This window comes from Cygnus olor, chromosome 4, assembly GCF_009769625.2.
Source record: "Cygnus olor isolate bCygOlo1 chromosome 4, bCygOlo1.pri.v2, whole genome shotgun sequence".
NCBI classification, from domain to species: domain Eukaryota; kingdom Metazoa; phylum Chordata; class Aves; order Anseriformes; family Anatidae; genus Cygnus; species Cygnus olor.
Window position 1 is genome coordinate 27,899,810 of NC_049172.1, and position 18,488 is coordinate 27,918,297.

The 18,488-nt window shown below is 42.9% G+C and overlaps 1 protein-coding gene and 1 long non-coding RNA gene across 6 annotated transcripts in view; one reads left to right on the forward strand and one right to left on the reverse strand.

Moving 5' to 3' along the window:
• TLL1 (tolloid like 1) overlaps window positions 1-5,816 on the reverse strand; it is a 132,786-nt gene extending 126,970 nt beyond the window's left edge. For 3 of the 4 annotated variants that reach the window (XM_040555945.1, XM_040555946.1, XM_040555947.1), the window contains exon 1: window positions 5,520-5,812. In XM_040555945.1, the coding sequence (XP_040411879.1) occupies window positions 5,520-5,676 (157 nt within the window). In that variant the 5' untranslated portion in view covers window positions 5,677-5,812. Of the gene's footprint in view, window positions 1-5,519 lie in introns of all 4 variants that reach the window. The other variant, XM_040555949.1, reaches the window with a different exon arrangement.
• On the forward strand, window positions 5,162-13,692 carry LOC121069610. 2 transcript variants are annotated; one of them, XR_005819530.1, is made up of 3 exons: window positions 5,162-5,414; window positions 9,016-9,293; window positions 11,245-13,692. It is a non-coding gene; the product is annotated as an uncharacterized LOC121069610 (long non-coding RNA). The 2 variants fall into 2 exon arrangements; XR_005819529.1 differs by lacking the exon at window positions 5,162-5,414 and adding an exon at window positions 7,399-7,516.
• The last annotated feature ends 4,796 nt before the right edge of the window (window positions 13,693-18,488 follow it).

An 18,488-nucleotide genomic window follows, 5' to 3' on the forward strand; every position in this document is an offset into this window, starting at 1 on the left:
ATGGGAGGAATGGACTGTACCCAATGATGACTAGAACAAAGTTAGATAGACCCCAAGGAGACTGAGAAAAGTTTGACAAACACTATGAAATGCAGTCCACCCTACTGAAAGTTTTGAAAGCCCAAAGCTTAGATTTTGTCTGGAATACATAAAGCATTATCTTTCCTTCAGATGAAAATAAATAAATAAATAAAAAGAATGTTGTACAACCACAACATTTTTCAGCATTCTATAAACCGACTTTTCATGAATCTAAAGCTAGACCATAAAAACCTATTTTATTTTAAAGATAAACACACATTGTCTAAACAAAGAATAGAGTTTTCTCCCCTTGTTTAGTTTATTCGCTGTTATAAAACTTAGAGTACTGTAATGCATCCTGGGAAAAAAAAAAAAAAAAAAAGTCTGTTTTCCTCCACAAGGTCTCCTGTGCATGTGAGAGCCAGAAGTCGACTCTTCCATTTTACAGCCCTTCTGTCAGTATCACGCACCACAGACGCGACCGTTTTTCTCCAAAAAGAAGTGAATGGAATTATGTCATGAGCCTATCAACCCTGTTTTCCAGAGGGGCAATAAGAATGACATAAGGCAGACATCCAGGTGTGGTGAATGTTCCTGCGCTTGCCTGGGGGACCTGATTCCAAGCTCAATTAGATTTGTCAATTAGGCTTGTTCTGCAGTGATGTAATACCACTCCTCACAGGTCACTCTCTTGACACACCGGAAATATGTTCAGAGACAGATCCCTATGGAGAGTGGTCTGGACATGAAATTGAGCTTTTAGTATGGAAGGATATTCACAAAGTTAGAATGTCAAATATATTCATTTACTACAGTTCTCCCTGAGTTTCACTATTGAAATAATCTTTCCAGTGAAGCGTAGAAGAAGTTTATGTTCATACAAATCTCTTTTAAAGGTGTAGAGCTACCACATTAAAGGGCATCACAAATAAAGTAATGGTGTAGACCTCTGAAGAAGAAATATGACTTAAAAACCTAACTTTTTCAGTAGTCTGATTTACCCTGTAAATCAATTCATAGCAGGATGGAGGCCATTTAGGACAGACCATTTAGAAGAGCCTGTTTCTGTTTCAGCTGCCTACACTGTTAGTTTGCTACATGAACAGCCACAGTTCTGTCGATGTGGCAAATGGTATTAGCAGTACTCTGTATTAGTATAAACCACAGAAGATATCTTCCTGAATTTTCCACATAACTGAAACAAAGACAAAAGATCTCAAGTACATAAATTATGCAAATGATTCAAGTGTATAATTAGAGGTTTTAAAAATTTTCATATTACCAAACTGCATATTAGCATGCATACAGCTGAAATGTTTCTCATCATATAAAAAACATCGTCCAAATTAACTACTGGGATTTTTTCCTGGAAGAAGTATCCCTAGTGCAATACAATTTCTGGTGCAAATACAACCAAGGCCCACAACAGGGACAAACCAATAGATCAAGGAATTCGACTTGGAGCCTGTTCCCCAAACCTTTAATAATTTCTTGGGAAGTGAAATACCTCCAAGAAGAAATGTTAAAAGAGACTTATATCAGGATAGCCAGCTGCCTGGTGGCTGCAACAGACCTGAGTGATGTGGATATGCAACAAAGCTGAGCCTCATTTCCTAATTTCTCACAAGTCAACAAGAGTATTTTAACTGGAAGATCACCCCAGAACACCACTCTCTGTTTTTTCTTTTTCAGTGAAACAAAACAGCATTCAAAAAACCTTTAATACCAACTAAGTGCAGACTACAAATTAGTATTATAGGATGGGAAACTTTTCCTACCCATCTCATTCTGTAAGTTTCTCAACCAATATCCTTAATTCATTATAAGTTGTGGTAAGAATAAAAAAAAGAAAAGCCTCAGGAATCCAGAGATAAATGTAGGTGCAAACTGCAATCTGAAAAGCTTGACAGTGCCCATTTAAATCTAATCAGGCATTTTAATTTTTGGCATAATACCTGATTTATACAAATGTAGATCTACATTGCTAGATTCTTTAAAGTCTAGCATTGTGATGAGTATGGCATTCCCAGCTTCGCATCTTCCGGCAAATTAGATCTAAGAAGATAAACTAAGAATGCCTTACACTTGAACTTCACAATGGTAAACACTGAGGGCAATATCCTGCAGAGAGACACAAGGAAATATCTGAGACATCAGAAGCACAGAAACCGCGTTACATCACATCCCGCTGTTGGAGCATGCCAGGATACTTGTTAGAAGGAGAAGCAGCATGACCCAAAATTCATACATAGGTGAAAGGACTGCAGAAAAACACACAGGAAACCACACAGCTCATCAAGTTAATCTCCTCAGTGTCGAAAGCTTCCTTACCATATCTCTTCTCCTAAGCACCATCATAACAGCACTTCCCCAGGCTCCTCTTCCAAGAGACCCCTTATCCCAAGAGCTCTCAAGGTGCTGGCTTCACTGCTGAGACTAAAGTTTGGGTTTATTGTATAAACAGCTGCAGTTTTTTATGCAACTGAGAACATCAGTTCCAGAAACAACTCTTAACCGGAGTTTGATGGATGCAGGGTAGGGTTATCTGTAGATTTCAGTCTTCATCAAGCTGGAAACATTTTTTTTTAAAATGTACTTTTTAGCCTTACAGTGCTTCTGGGAATTTAAAGTCTGAGGAACTGTATGGTTCTAAACAAACTAGACAAAATGAGACCTCTCTCATAAAGTGTTAAAATACACACAGAATACTTCTAACTAATTGCAAAAAAAAAAAAAAAACCTATAAATAATATCTTAGAGACTGCTTCTTTCCATTTCTGGTAGATTTCCCCAGCTCTTCCACAAAAGGGAACAACAAGGAAAAATGGGGCCTACCAAAAGAAGAGTGATTCAACAGAGTTAGAGCTATATCTACAGATAGTTATCTATATAGAATTATAACCATATCTAGCCATAGGCTAGAGGCTTTGTGTATTGTGCTTGATGTCACGAGACCATGAACATTTTTTTATGTGGTCTGTGGAGTAAAAACTAAGCAGCAAACACTTCTGATTGAAGAAAAGCAGAATACAAGCAACTTTTAAAATACAGTTAAATTCAACTTGCATCAGCATATTTGGGGATCTCAGTTGTGGCTGGTTTCAAAGGATTTTATTAGCTTACAAATTACGGTAGATGAAATTATTCTGACAGGTCTGTAAAAACTTCATGGGACTCTCCAAAGTTTTTTGAAGTACATTACTATGTAAAATCCTAACTGAGTTTGGGTGTTTCCCGCCTTGTACCTAGTTGACAAAATTCACTTATACCTGGAACCTAACAGTTACCAGCCTGAAGAGTTAAAAAAGAGCACTTTGACAACCTCAGCTGTAGGCCCTGCAGGAAAAGCAGGTGTTAATTATATCTAAGACACAAATTTTGCATATGGTGAACATAATCCTAGCAAGGATTATCTGGTTTTATCCAGCTACTTTACACATAGAGGAGCCACACAGATCTGAAGGTGAACAACTCACACCTTCAGGTGTGAAGCCTGGCTTTGTCCTCCTTTAGAGCCTCACTGTGGAAGTCATCCTAACGACAGGTATCAGTAAAATTACCCATGGGAGTCCTATATCCACACCAGATGGTACGATCTGACCTAGCAAGAATGTGTATTTGCCTTATCCTCCAAAAAGAGGCTGAGCATCCACAACTGTCATCATCTTTGATGGGGATTGCAAGCATCAGGACTTCACAGGCTAATACTAATGCAGCCTCTAGGGAAGATTTAGCAGGAGGACTATTTGGGAATTAGTCTTGGAAGATCAGTTACATTGGTACATCAAACTTTCTAACTTTTCATCAAAAACAAATGGTGTATGGTACAGTGTGCAGCAGTAAGTGCCATGCATTTTCAGTTCTAAAGAATGACCGTACGCTAAAATAACATGAATGGGCTATTTACTGAATATAGAAACTCACTCAAAGCAATTGCTTTTAAGATCAATGGGAACAACATACAACTAACTCTACATGCATCTACCTGTCTCTTATCACAGTAGTATTCTATGATTCTAAGCACCTCAAGAAGAAGCAGCAGCAGCAGCAAGAACTTCCATGAAATAACTAAATGGGCCAAACTTTCTAAATGTATGTCTTTTCCTCTAAACTAAACAAAACAAAGTGATGGCAGGCAACTGTCAACACTAATCATATTCCACAGTGTCTTACCATCATCTTTCATGCATAAGCTTAAAACGCTGTCATGAATTGTAATTTTTAAATACTTCCACTGCAAACCAAGAAGTATGACAGAAATCCCACAGCAGACAGAGTATACACTTATATCTCATTAAATAAAACGACTTGTATGAATCTTTTTAAGGAATTACAAACCAGAAAACAAAAGAGTTCAACTTAATTATGACCAGTCACTTACATTTGTGAGTACTAATTGGAATAATAATAATAATAATGTTTTGTTTGCAGTTGCTCCTACTCTTTCTGAACTTGGGCATTCCTCAGTTGTAGGCAAGTAGGACCTAACAATTCACACTTAGGAACAAAATATTTTTGTGATTAGGAAAACATAGCGTCTGCATATTTGGCATATATGTTCACCACATTCTCCTCAATAAATTAAACAAAACCACACAGACATAGCGAACACAACCTTTGGCTGAACTAGTTTTCAGAATATAAAATAACTAATTAATGCAAAGGAGACTGCTGGAGAACTTAGGCACTTCTTTGACAACAGATCTGTCGGGAGAGGACCACCACCACGGCTGGCAGCACGTTTTGAAGAGCGCATCAAGACTCACTTGTCCACTTTAACACCAGAGAACCGGGCTTGTAAGGTGAGCGAGGCTGCCGGTAACTTCAGCGACCCGCGGGCTGTATACCTAGTGCAAGGCACCGGAGCCCCACATCAGGACGTGCTGTAGGACAGGGCTCCCTTGCTGAGTGAGGCTGCCCCGGCTCTGCGCGGGACGCGCAGCAGGAGGGCGCAGCGCAGCCGCCCGCCCCGACGGGGCGCCCCGAGGCACCGCAGCCCCGAGGGCGGCCCCGGGAGCCGGGGTGCCGGGCCGAGGAGGGGTGACAGGTTGCGGAGAAGGCAGCGCGGGGAGGCGGCGCCCGCTGCCGCCGCGGGGGCGGGCAGGAGCCCGGGAGGAGCCGCCGCCGCCCTCCGGCGCCGCCTGCGGGGCTCGGCTGCTCTCCGCCGGTGCGGCGGGGCCCGATCCCGCCCGCAAACCTCTGAGCCCTGCCGAGACGCCCCCCGCCGCCGCTGCCCCGTCCCCAGCCAGCCCGCTGCCCCCAGCGGAGCCTCTCCTGCCCCCCGGTCGGCAGCACGGAAGGGAGGGGGGGCGCAGCAAGGGGGGTCCCGGGCGCCTTCCCGAGGTGAGAGAGCGGGGCGCGGGGCTCCGGTTGTGCCCCCCGAGAAGGAGCAGGTGAGCCCCCGGCCTGCCCCCCCAGCACACAGCGTAACTGCGGCCGAGACACGGCCACCGGCCGGGAAAAGGGGGGGAGCTGCCCTGGACGTGGAAGTCACTTACCGGCTTTACAAGGATCCTTATAATCTATCGCCTCGGCTTTATCCTCTTCGGTGAAATCGTAAGTGTAGTCATAATCGAGGCCAGAGCAGGAGGAAGGCTTCCCACAGACAGTCCACCCGGCCAGCCACAGTGCCATCCTCCAGCAAAGCATTTTCATCCTCCCTCGGGCAGAGAGGTGGTGGACAGGGCGCAGATGAATTAGGCGGACGGTTCAGCTGTCCACGCCGGCTTGAAAAAGGAGGGTAAGGGATGGAGGAACCACAGGTTTTTTTTTGGTTGATTTGGGATTTTGCTCGCTCGGTCGGTTATTTTTGTTGGCTGGGGGGTTTTTTGGGTGTTTTTTTTTTTTTTCCTTCTCCACCTAGAGGCTCCTCGGAGAGCCGGTGCTCTCCAGGCAGCCCCGGTCAGACGGGCGCAAGGCAGCGCGCAGCATGAGCGCCGCTGCCCCTCCTGCCCCCAGCCCAGCGGGGAGAAGCGGCTGGGTGCGTGGCTGGGCGCAGGGGGGTGGACGAGGAGAGCTCGGGGAGCTCCCGGCCGTCAGGGCGTCCCCTCGCCTCTGCCACAGCCCGGGCAAACTTCCCGCGGAGGAGGAGGAGGCGGCGGCGGCCGCTGCCCGCGCCCCGCTCCGCGCCCCGCTGCGCGCCCGCCTCCCGCCGCGCCGCCGCCCCCGGTCCCGCTGCTGCTGCCGGAAGATGGATCCGGGCTGCACATCAGCGAACCGCCACCGGGAGAGGGGAGAGGAGAAAGAGAGAAGGACGGACGGACGGAAAGAAAAGGGAGCGGGGGGGGTGGGGGGTCCGCTACGGCAAACCGCGCAGCCCGAGTGATGGGAGGCGGCAGCTACGCCGGAGGGAGCAGGGAAAAGTGTCAGAGCTTCCCCCCCTCCGCACAAACACTTACTCTACGCTCTGTCTGTGGTCTGCCCCCCCACCCCCCCTCCTCCGTCCCCCTTTAACTTACGAAAACCTTACAGGCAACTAACACACAGTCGTCAGCATCCTGCTTACTTATTCATACAGTCAGGGTCAGGATCCGGGCTGCTTCTGATCTGCTCCCTTGATAGTCTTATGGAAACACACGCGCATTCGCTATATGCCTCTATCTCCATATAGCTCTCTCTCTAGATAAGCAGCGCACGGCATTAAAACAACAAAAGAATCGAGATCAGATAAAACAACGCGCAGATCGACTCCCGGCAGCCAAAAAGCTCGAGAGAACGGGTGATGAGGAGGAGGATGAGAAGAATTAACTGCAATTTAGGAGACGGGAAAATAAACCAGTGGCTGTGTATTTCGCTCTCCTGCGGCTGCTTTGCAGTGTTAGCCCCATGAGCTGACGGGTGGGGGTTAAGGAGCGAGGGGGAGGGGGAAAGAGAAAAGTTTAAGCGTCCATAGTTTGTTTAAAACAGAGGAAGGCAATATAAAAGGTCCACTGCTCTCCAGAAGTTCAGCCAAGCAGCTGGGAACCGGTTCCAAAATGAAAGTAAGAACAAACAAACAAACAGCAGAAAAAAAAATTATATCAAGGCGAACAAAAAGTAAAATCGCAGCAGCAGCGCTGAGTTCTTGCAGCCGGGCTCTCCTGCTCTCACGTGGATCCCTGGGAAAGCGGTGGAGGTTTCTTTTCCAAGCGAAGTTTCCGCGGTGCCCAGCTCCGCTCCAGCGCCGAGGCGCCCCGAGCCGCTGCGGGCTGCGCGGGGCCGGGTTTTGTTTTAAAGCCCCCGGAGGGATCAGCGCGCAAAGCCTCCTCTCAGCCGATCAACCTGGAGGGGGGGGCGGGGAGGAGCGGTGGAGAGACGTGCTGCTGGAATAAAAATAAGAGCGAGCGGAAAAAAAAAAAAAAAAAAAAAAAAAGAGAGAGAGAGAGAGAGAGAGAGAGAGAAAGAGATAGGTAGCTAAAGATCTCCCTCCCTCCCTGCCTGCCCGCCTGCCTCCTCCCCTCCCCCGAGACGGGCAGCTCCGATCCTGCAGAAACGCCTGAAACTGTTTCAGACCAAGGTGAGACTTTTCCGTAGCAAACTCTCCTCCTCCTCCTTTTTACGAGTTTCCATGGAAAAGGGCGGGGGGGAGGAGGAGGAGGGGAGGGGGTTAGGGGCGGGTAGCGGGGAGTTTCTGCTGCTCCCATTTCGCCGGGGTGTCACATTTAACGCGGACTTTTGAAAGGGCTGCCGCGAAGAAGCGGCTGCGGCTCGCCCTCGCATCCGAGCCCCGCACAGGCTGGCTCTCCCCGCACCACTTCCCGGTCGCCTTCCCCCTGTCGCAGGGCTGGAAATCCGGAGCCGGTCCCTTCTTCCCCCGGCCGTGCCAGGAGCGCTGCCAGCCCCGGCGGGGGCTCCGCGGCCGCGGAAAACGCCGGCGGCTTTGCCGGGGCTGCGCGCCCCTCACCGTCGCCTTAGGGCGCAGCCGCCCCGAGCTCCCCCCGCCTTCCCTCCGCGGCCTCGGGCAGCCCCAGGTGCCACGGCGGGGGGGCCGGGACACCGGGAAAGGCAGTTACGCAAACTCCGGGCAGGCACAGCTTGCTATCGCTGTTGTAGCAAGGGCTGCTAAGGAGAAAAATAAGTAATAAAGGGAAAGGGGAAAAGCGAGACAAAAAGCATACCGCCTCCCTCCCCGAGGCCCTCCTGTGCCTCTGTCCTCCTGCAGATGAATGCTTGGCGCTGCTCTAGATGGGTACTCAGCAGTTCGTGCCATTAGAACTGGAAAGGTCGGTTAAGACAGAGCTAATAACAGCTTAATAGCAGAGCATATTAAAGAGTCTAGCATCAAGTAAGGTCAATGTCTATAAGGCATCCACGCGCCGTGCTTCCTTACATTTTTGGCATCCCGGTTGTGTCCGTGTAATTCCCAGCTCCATCATATTGCTTGCTCTGGAGTTGAAAGCCAAAGAATGAGTGGCTGCCACTGAAAGTGTGGCTGTAGCCCCCTGTAATGAATAACAGTCTCTGTCCCAGCCGTTCAGTTTGCTGTATGTCACAAGGCCCACATAAACCACCACGTACCACATCACAGAGAAGCCTGGGAAACTCGTGGCCTTTTTCTTTCCCCTCTTCCTCAATGTAATTTCCCTGACCAATGACGCCAAACACTTGGTGCTAAGTCCAAGGAAGCTATTGGAGAGCCTTGAGTCATCCCATCTGAGCACTGGCTGGGCTGATGTCTGCCTTCACTTGTATTGTACCGTGGTTTAGGGGCTGTATTTTGCTACTGAAGTCAGTTTGATCCAAGCAGAAATGTAGCTTGTGTTATTTTGGATGTCCACAAATGGGATATTTTGTCTTACAGCATCTTTGATTACTTGCTCATTTCACTTATTGGACCTTCCCTAACCTAATTTTGCTGGTCTATCAGTCTTGTTTGATACACACACCTGTAAAAAGTCAATTTTCTTTCCCGTGCCTATTCACCTCAACACAAAGATAGAAACAACCTCAGTCGAGCAAGCATCCATGTTAGTCAATAGAGCTTCAGAAACACTGACTTTGCTGATTGCTTTGCAGCCACGGAAGAAGAACGTACAACGTGCGATCCTGAACACGCCAGTCTCCCCAGCGAGGAGATTATTAGACTCTCTCCCCACAGCGGGGGATTAGCTCTCGCAGCAAGGTACGCACTGACGTCACCCCCAGCAATCTGCCCCCGACCTCAGCAGCACCAGCACCAGCAGAGCAGCACCAACCGCCAGCAGGCTAGAGGACAGCTGGCCTTGCAGAGCCCTGACTCAGGCAGGAAACAAACTCATAAGCACTAGATGGGAGTCACGCAGAAATCTGTGCACGTAAGTGCTGTAACAAATAGGTGCGGGTATAGGTCAGGGTAAAAGCTGTTTTCTGCTCGTAATCCAGAGCAGCTACACATTAAAATTGCTCTTTAAAATAAGTGTTGCAGCTCTGCAGAAGCTATCCTACATTGCTTAGGTATTAATATTCCCATCAGTCACATTAGTAAAAATCTTCCCTCACATTAAAATAAAATTTTCCTAGTAACTAAACTGTCTGACATCTTTAAAAAAATAAACTTTTTCCCTAAGTGACCCGTTAAATATTCAATCTAGCTTTTTTTATGATGCAAAATTTTGAAACATTTTAAGTACAAAATATTTTTTTCTTATCACACATTCATGTCTACCATTCTAAAAAGCTCACAACTCTGATAATCCATCTGACAACACAGTCAATCAAAAATCCATCCTACAGCCGTTTCCAAAGAAACGAACACATAGCCAGAAAGACAGAATGCTTGAGCTGGAAGGAAACCAACCAAAGGAACACAACAACAGCAACAACAAAAACTCCAAGCATTTTGCCTTTTTCTTTAAATTTTCTGGTTTGGACATACATTACAGGGACACAGGTAAGGGTAAACACAATTGCATGAAAAGTGGCGGTAGTATTTTATTTTTTTTTAATCCAGTCAACCAAAGGTTTTTCTGCTCCTCCCACACACACACGAAAAGAACTTTTTTAACAAGGACAAGTTTGCAAGAAAGGCAGACAATCACAGAACCAAAAAGAAAAAAACCACCACACATCTGAAACCGTTGCTCGCACCTCCTCCTCATTCTTTGGCTATCTGTCTCCTGCTTAGGCCTCAATCTCGTGCACAGTTTTAGGTGGGTGGACACAATGGGCTTATTCACAAGCACCAAACTCAGCACACGCTGAAGTCTTTGAAGACTCGAGACCAGTACTGGTCAGCTCCTCGGGACTCGCAGGATTTCTCAAGAGGCTAACACAGTGAAATTCAGAGGGAGTTGGTTAGGTTCCCACTTTTATCTCCTGTTATCAACTGTTTTATCTCCTTGTCCCTTAGGTACCTCAGGCACTTCCAAAACAGTTGAAGCTATGTTTAAGAAGTTCCCAATTCTCCAAATTGTTACTCATTAGGGAAGTACTGAAGCTGGAAGTGCATTGTGGCAAATAGCCTCTCCACAGTAATAGATAATCAGGCATATATAACACAGATACATACCAAATAAACAATATAAATTATAGTGAAACTTTTGAGGTTAAAAATCAAGCAGTCATTATCTTAACAGCAATGAGCTCACCTGTGAGGCCTTGTTTCTCCATTCTCTCACACATCTATTCATGTATTATGAAACAGCTGCTTGTTGTATGTCCACATACTTTTTGTTTTCCCCCTACAGGTCTCTGTGTTTAATTTACAAGAAGCCCTTCAATATCATGTTTTGTGTTTACTTTTGAAAGCATGGCGCATGCTTTATTCACTACACACACATTCAGATCCTACTTCGCATACAGAGCTATTGATTTCCTCATGGGCTTCTATGGATCTTGCTGCTATTCACAGGTTTTGGAAATATTAATTAATTTAGTTTCATAATACACCCCTCAGATGAGGGGATATGAATATTACACTTGAGACAGTTATAGATTGTCTGGCTTGATACCTTGTAGACCTGTCAGGACTTGGCAAATAAAAAACGCTTACTTCAAGGCCCAGTTTCCACTGGCTTCAGCTGCAGTAATCTTACTCACCAAGCATCCAGAGCTGCTTCTGGTCAAACCATGGAGTCTCACACATCCAAAAACAAGCTGCAAATAATTAGTACATGATGTAATATTACAGTCTTAAAACAGCTTTATCAAGGAGCTCTGTGGCAAAGGCAAGGGCTAAGACAGAAGTCTTCAGGTCATTCAGCTCTCTGAAGACTTTTGACACGCTTTCTCTTCCCATAATTCCTTGTGTTCTTGTAATCCCTTCAGTTTCTAGGACAAATGTGACCTGTCTCCTGCCAGCAACAGCCACATCAGTAATGGTACCCACATAATTCATCCACCGCTTTGAATTTTCTGCTTCTCCATGAAGTATCCACTATCCTGTGTTTGGCATAGCATTTGAAGCAGAGCAAGTCTCTCTCCAGCACTGGATTTCACAGGTATTACTGACAGAAGAGTGACAGCAACCCTTGAGTTTTCCTCCAAGCTCCAGGAGAGGGCTTTTTTTTTTTTTTTTTTAATAGCACACTCCCATCTGTTTGCTTCCCGTGTCCCTGTTTTTCCTTATCTTCGTTTGTTATTTCTAACCTGCACTCATTCTCTCCTCACTCTTGGCTCTTCATCCCAGTTTTGTTTTTCTTATCTAGTTAATGGTAGTGTCTGATTCTCATCACTGTTCCAGCTGTCCTAGCTGTACTCTTCTTTAATCTTATTCTGGGGCTCCTCACTCTCAGATTCACATTTAGCTGTGCAATTTTTGCTTGTTTTCACTCCCATTGTCTAGCTGCTACTTTTCTTCGGCTATTTCACATGATTTAACTTCCACTTATGTCAACATTCACCTTCCTTGTATGTTCCGTGCTCTGGGTATGTACCAAAAAGTTGGTCTTGCTCTTTGGCTTTATAAACCAATTACAGAGTTACCCTTGTGCTTGGCCAAGGGTATAGCCTTACATCTCTGTTCAAGCAGTTTTGATCGCTTGCAACCCTCCTTCTCTTTCTTTTTAGTCTTAACATCTCAGGCCCACTACCTTATGCAAACAATTTCCTTGTCCCAAAACACACCCACCATTCCCACTGCTGATTTCTCCTAATCACTTCCCAGTGAAAAAAAGATTTAGAAAGAAAGAAGTGTTATGTCAACTTTACCATGCTGCAAGATCAGTTCTTCCCTACTCAAATCAGACAGCCTGCCCCTCTTCATCCCATAGTTACATCATAGAGCACTGAGCATGAGAAAGCATCTCATCTTCTCAGTTCCAGACCAAAGCAAGGCATAGCTCAAAATGATCATGTAAAATGTCATTGCAGATGAGATACCCAGGTAAGATAGCTGCTGAAGCTGCATTCAAGGCTGACTGTGGTGGCGTATAAGTCCGTAGTCTTAAAAACAAAAAAGATACATCCCTTGACCTAAGTACTGACACTTCCCTCCTTTCTGTTCTGCTCAAGATTTAAGTACATTTCCTACAGGCTGAGCATACTGAAGACCTTCCAAAAATACTGCTGCAACTTTTAATTAGGAGCAAACCCATATATTTTGGAGCTCCGTTTTCAAGTACCTGGGTAATTTAAGATAATATTTAAAAGAAATGTTAAAGAACAAGAAATCAAAACTACAAATCAGCCTACAGCAGATACCCACATGGAAAATATTATACCCAATCTTTACAATTAAGCAAAGTTATGTAAACAACTTAAACAGTATTTATTTACAGACAGTGTCAGCAAACTTGAATAATAATTACGCTACCACATTCTGCTTATAGCTGTGTGTTATGCCATCTCCATTTTTAATACCTTAAAAACTGCAAAAGAAGAGCATATAAAACTACATTGAGAACACATGCTGATGTTAAAACAAGTGATCAAGCAACAACAACAAAACCAGCGGTGCAATACTTAAATTAGAAGCTGTTCTGTGTTTGCTCAGCATCCCTGATCCCCATCAGGCAATAAATCAATTTGCAGTAGCTGTGGACAGCTATTTAAACATAGGGCCAGAAGAGCTTAATTGTTAAAGCAATGTTCAAAGTTAGAAGGCTCAGTATAGGAGGTCATACTAAATATTCGCTTCTCTGAAACCAGCTGCATTCCAAGTATGAGGAGGCATCCTGCCCTCCTCTTAATTAAAAAACACAGCCTATGAGCCCTGAGCTTAGCAAAGCTTAGCTTGCAATTCTTCAGAATGCAGACAGAGACTGCCAGATGAAGAACCGATATCTAAATGTCTGCCAACTTGATTTTGTCTGGTTTACTGTATTATCTAGCAAGCAATACAGTTAAGGAACTGTTTTGAAATCTTAGTTTAATTTTACAAATTGGCAAAGCACTCAATTCAATTCTCAGCTTTGTAAGAGGTTGCTCCTTGTCAAAGTCTACAGCAAACTTACTTTTTACTTGCATGTGAACTGAACAGGATTACTTATCAGTGGTCTTCCTAAACAGTGATTGCTGGTGAACAGTTTCTTTGGGAATGATGATCCAAGTACAAAAAATACAATAATAATATTACTACTCCTGTTCTGTCATAAACCTTATTGTGATTCTTTTGAAATATTTTGCAGTTTTCAATTTTATCGCTGAACATTTTAAGTATTGTAATGTTTTAAGTTATAATTCTACTTCAGGTACTAGTAAGCACTTCCTTAATTTAAAATACATTATTACTGAGACTTATGAATGTCAAAACAGCCTTTTGATTAAAGTTGAACTGAACATGCATTTTATTGTCATTTAATTATTTTACATATGCATTTTATGTCACCTTCAAATAAGTAATCCAGAGTATAAAAAAATTACAGAGTAGTCACTGAAATCTTAACAACAACAACAAGGAAAGCCAGTTTCAGATTTGGTCGAATTTATGTCTATAAATTATTTTTAAAATATGCTTAATGCAGCTTGCATTTGCCATAAAGCAGAGAGACCCAAATATTTTCTTTGATTTAATTCAGTGCCAGTGAAACTGAAAGCTAGTATTTGGTAGATAGTCCAGATTCCCAGTCTTTTTCAATCAAAGACACCTCTGCAACCCTCACATACAAAGTACCAGTAATACAAGTGATGACTTTGACATTACTGAGATTTTTTTTTTATTATTATTTTTTAAACACAACTTCAGGTGGCATTCTAGCAGGTGGCAAATTGTGGTCTACTGATTGAATGAAAAAGCACCATGTTCACTTTTTTTCTAGAATAACCATAACAGCTGTTGTTGCTAGACTGTGAAGTGGCTTTTGTTGTTCCCAGACTGACTAGGTGCACTGGGTTAATCTTACCCTCCAGTATTCAGGATACTGTCACATAGCTGGGAGTCACTGGATGATTTTTGACAGAAGAAAGCCTCTGATAAGCCTGATCTTAAGTGACTGCTGGGCATTTTGATCTTCCATTGATTCCTAGAAGATGAAGCTCAACACTTGCAGAACAGGATTCATTGTTTTGAGCAATACACTGCTCAGATGAAAACCTCTGTTTTAGTTTACATTGCAATTTATCACATACGATAATGTCCTTCAAACTTACTGCAGAAAACACATAACAATAAGACAGAAGGTGAGGAATAAAAGCAAATAGAGAAACCATGGGTTAATTAGGTTTTCTACATAGACACAATGTATTCTTCTCATTTGGAAGCACCAAAAGTAAATAAGATATATCACCAACTCCCAAAAGGAAGAATGGCAATTGTCTTACAGAAAAGAGCAAGAAACCATAATACAAACATTATCAATGACAGCAATATTGTCCTATAGTTACTAGCTTTGTTTTATTTGCAATAACATTTATATAACTTCTCGACATGGCAGAGAACTTTTACCCCTTTCAACAGCATTTCATTAACAAAGGTGTTATTGAATTTTACAGTGCAGCAATCCAGAAAAAAATGCATATACCTTAGGTAGCTTAGATAGTACCTTTTTTAAACCTCAGTAGTAAAAGATCATGAAGAAAACTAATTTCATTGCATTCATATTATCCGGCTCTTTCCAAAATTATTTGTATTGTGCTTATTATCAATTGCCCTTTGCTACAATAGACCATTTTCCTAGACTATGCAGCATAACGTTTTTAAAAAAGACAGCACTGATGCACCATGCAGCAATAATTAATATCCTCTGTCTGAAGCATTCAGAGATTATATTGTAATTTAAAGATTGATGCTCTTTCACTCACCAACGTGACAGTTTTGTGCAACCCCCAATCAATATTTGCTGTAAATAATGCATATTTTACAGTAATTACACATATATACGGAATATAAGTATGCATTAACTCAACTTGCAGCCATTTCGGTAGAATTTTCCTTCAGAACAGTTACAGAACCAAGTCCATGCAACTCATTTTTATCCCCTCCCCAAAGCTACACAAACTGCAATACTAGACATGTCACAAATGACTGACTGCAGACAATTATTGTCAATTGTGTGCATACATACATGCACACATGCAATATAAAGGACCCAGCCCAAAGTCTGAGAACAAAACACTTCCAAAATTAAAACAGAACATGGAACCACCATTTACATAAAATTTTCATTCTTCCAAGAAGCCAAATTGAAAACATGTATTCACAGAGTAAAGTTAAGGGTGAGAGAGGTCCCAGGCATCTTTTATACCACCACAGTTCTATGTTGCACATGATACAGTGTCTAGTCTCACTGCAAAAGCACTGCAGATTTGTTTTATGCATGTGCTACCAATCTGAAGAGTCAGATTTACTATACATGCTCCAGGCATCTAGGTTTGGGTTTCCTATGTGCTGGCAGGGGTGCCCTTTTCAGAATAGGAACTGAAGCCTTTACTGTATGAGTACAGACTTAAAACAGCATCGTACATCCGCACTTCTCAGAATCTCCAAGCATGGAGCGAAAGAACCAAGATGTGTGCTTGTGCTTATGACTACACAAAACTGTCACAACATATAAGACTTTTTTTTTTTTTTTTTAAGTATGTGTTAATGTGTATTTTGTTACAATAAAAACTATTCTTTATTTAAAAAAAAAAAACAAAACTTATTAGCAACTAAAAACCCCTAACTCAGTCTACCATAAGCCAACTTGTATCTGTGTGGATCCTGTTTTTCAATAGCAAGTGACATGAATCACCAGTGGCAGGACAGACATTGCAGGTAAATGCAACTAGACACATTAACAAAATCCTTGTACTAGAAAAATCTGTAGCATAAACCTTCAAATTTTGCAGAAGTTACACAAAATCCTAATAGTAAGAAGAGTCTCAAATCTTCCTGTTTTAAGAGTTAACTATACTGAAGCAATAGGTCATGACTTCTGTTTCAAATTGTCCTCAGTTTGTGAAGAGGTCTTCTACAACTGCTTCTTCTTCCCAAGCCTATTTTCTTCTCTCTGTATGTGTGCCTAGGTAGGCTGAAAGCCATTACTTTTGCACTCACATCTTTTGAAATCAACTGTCCTTTCATTCATTTTTATCTGTCTAAGAAATGATCGTTTCAATTGGCGTCAAATGTCAAATTATTTATTGAATACAGTTCTTGATATTCGCATGTTTCACTTAACTCAGAATAAGGCTGTTTGATATACTTGTAATCAGTTCCCTGTTCCTGCCTAAATTCTGTTTACTTTAATGAACAGATTACTTTGTTCATATCCATCAGCATCTTGCATTGTTAGAGCTTATGTTTCCTCTCTAACTTGCATCCCCACTATCATTGCAGTAACAGAGTATTTGTTTCTATATCTTTCTATTCCTAAATATGCCAGATGTTTGGTTTAAAAGTCAGCAGCAAGATAGATGAGAAAGCTCTCTTCTGAAACCAAATCTGTCATTCGATTTTAGTACCAGAACTTTCAAAAGAAAAATTATTGATGTAGACAACATTTTTTACATAGCCCTCCAGATAGTACAGATGTAATCACGTTAATCAGGTACTTTGCTAGAGAAGTGTTGAAACACCAGGAACAACTCAAGGACCTCACTGTGGAAAAAGAGACTGCTACTTACAAATAAAATTTGTTATTCATTTTCAACAGTGGGCAAGCATTTAATGAGCATAATATAGCTAACAGTGCCTAGCCAAATCTCCAGTTAAGAGCCAGATTTAGTTCAGCAACAAAAATAATCTCAACTGTAACAGCATTAGGCTTTTTTTTTTATGGATTATCTGAAAAAAAAAAAAAAGAAAAGAAAGAAAAACACTCGTTTTATCAAGCCACCAGAGCCACCAGGACAGGGGGCAGTAGATGGATGCTCCCAGCTTGTGGAACCTGCGTGTCTTCTTGAGGATTTCCCTCAGCCTGCAGGTGATGGCACTGAAGGCGATTTGCAGAGGCCCAGCATCCTTGCCCTTGCTAGCAGATGCTGATTTTTTGGCATCCTGCGACCCCTAGTGAGAGCCAAAGGCGGCCGGGCAACAGCCACCGCCTCCCCCTGGCCTTTGCTCCCGCAGGGTCTGGGCGACCCGTCCCAGGAGCCGCAAGCACAGGCAGGCTCTTGGCAAGGCATCGGCTGCTTTCAGCTCACGGGCAAAACGTACCTCTAGGGACTTCCCTTTCCCCCACTAACTACCCCAAACGCTGCTATAAAAGCATAACAATGCATTGCCTTTAGTTGCTTTGAAACAATGCGCTGATTGTGTGGCTGCTGTTGGTCTAAACTCTGATGGCAAGAGGGAGAGAGGTGAGAAAAAACATCCATCTTCTACGTGCTACAAAAAGTGAAAAAGTGAAATTGCAGGCTACACTTCAGGGAGCTTTCCTACTTTGCTACAGACAGGTACGGCATCTTTGCAAGCAAAAATGTTCATTACAGAATTTATATTTGTTTGCCTGATGGTGGTAAGAAATTTATCTCACCGTATTCAAAAACTGCAAGCTAAGCTTTTTGCTGTAGCAGTTGTGCTCATATCCACCAGAACAATACAGTTTAGAACAATGATTTTGCTCAACGTGTACATGCATTAAAAGCTTTCCTTGAAAATGTAAACATGCAAATATTGAAGAAGAAAGGATATTTCTGAACTTAGTGCAATTCTTCCAGTAAAGTTTAACTTGATATTCATAAACATGCATAGGAACATTTGCATATATACACAAACATATATAAAACTTCTACACACTTCAGTAGCGTGCACACTTTTAGAGTCAGTAATACATGAAAGGGGTAAGCCTGATGCTTTCTTTTTTTGCATTTTGCTAAAACTACCTAAGCAATGCTAAAAAACAAGGTAAACTTACCTGAGTTTTAATATTAGTGTTGTCCAGTAGAAATGAAAATACACATCAGCTAGACCAAATAGATCATTTTTTCAGTAGAAAACCTTGACAATCTGACTAGTGAAGCACTGTTATCTGTCAGATGAAATATTCCAGGATTTTAAATGTACCCACTTTTCAAATACACCTTTGAATATCTTGTGATATATTCCATGGAATATATGGAATCTTGTGATTCCAAAGCAATAGAAGCCTAAGATGAAGGCTTCTTATTCATCACTTTGCATCAAAATAAGTATGACTTGTCTTTATTGG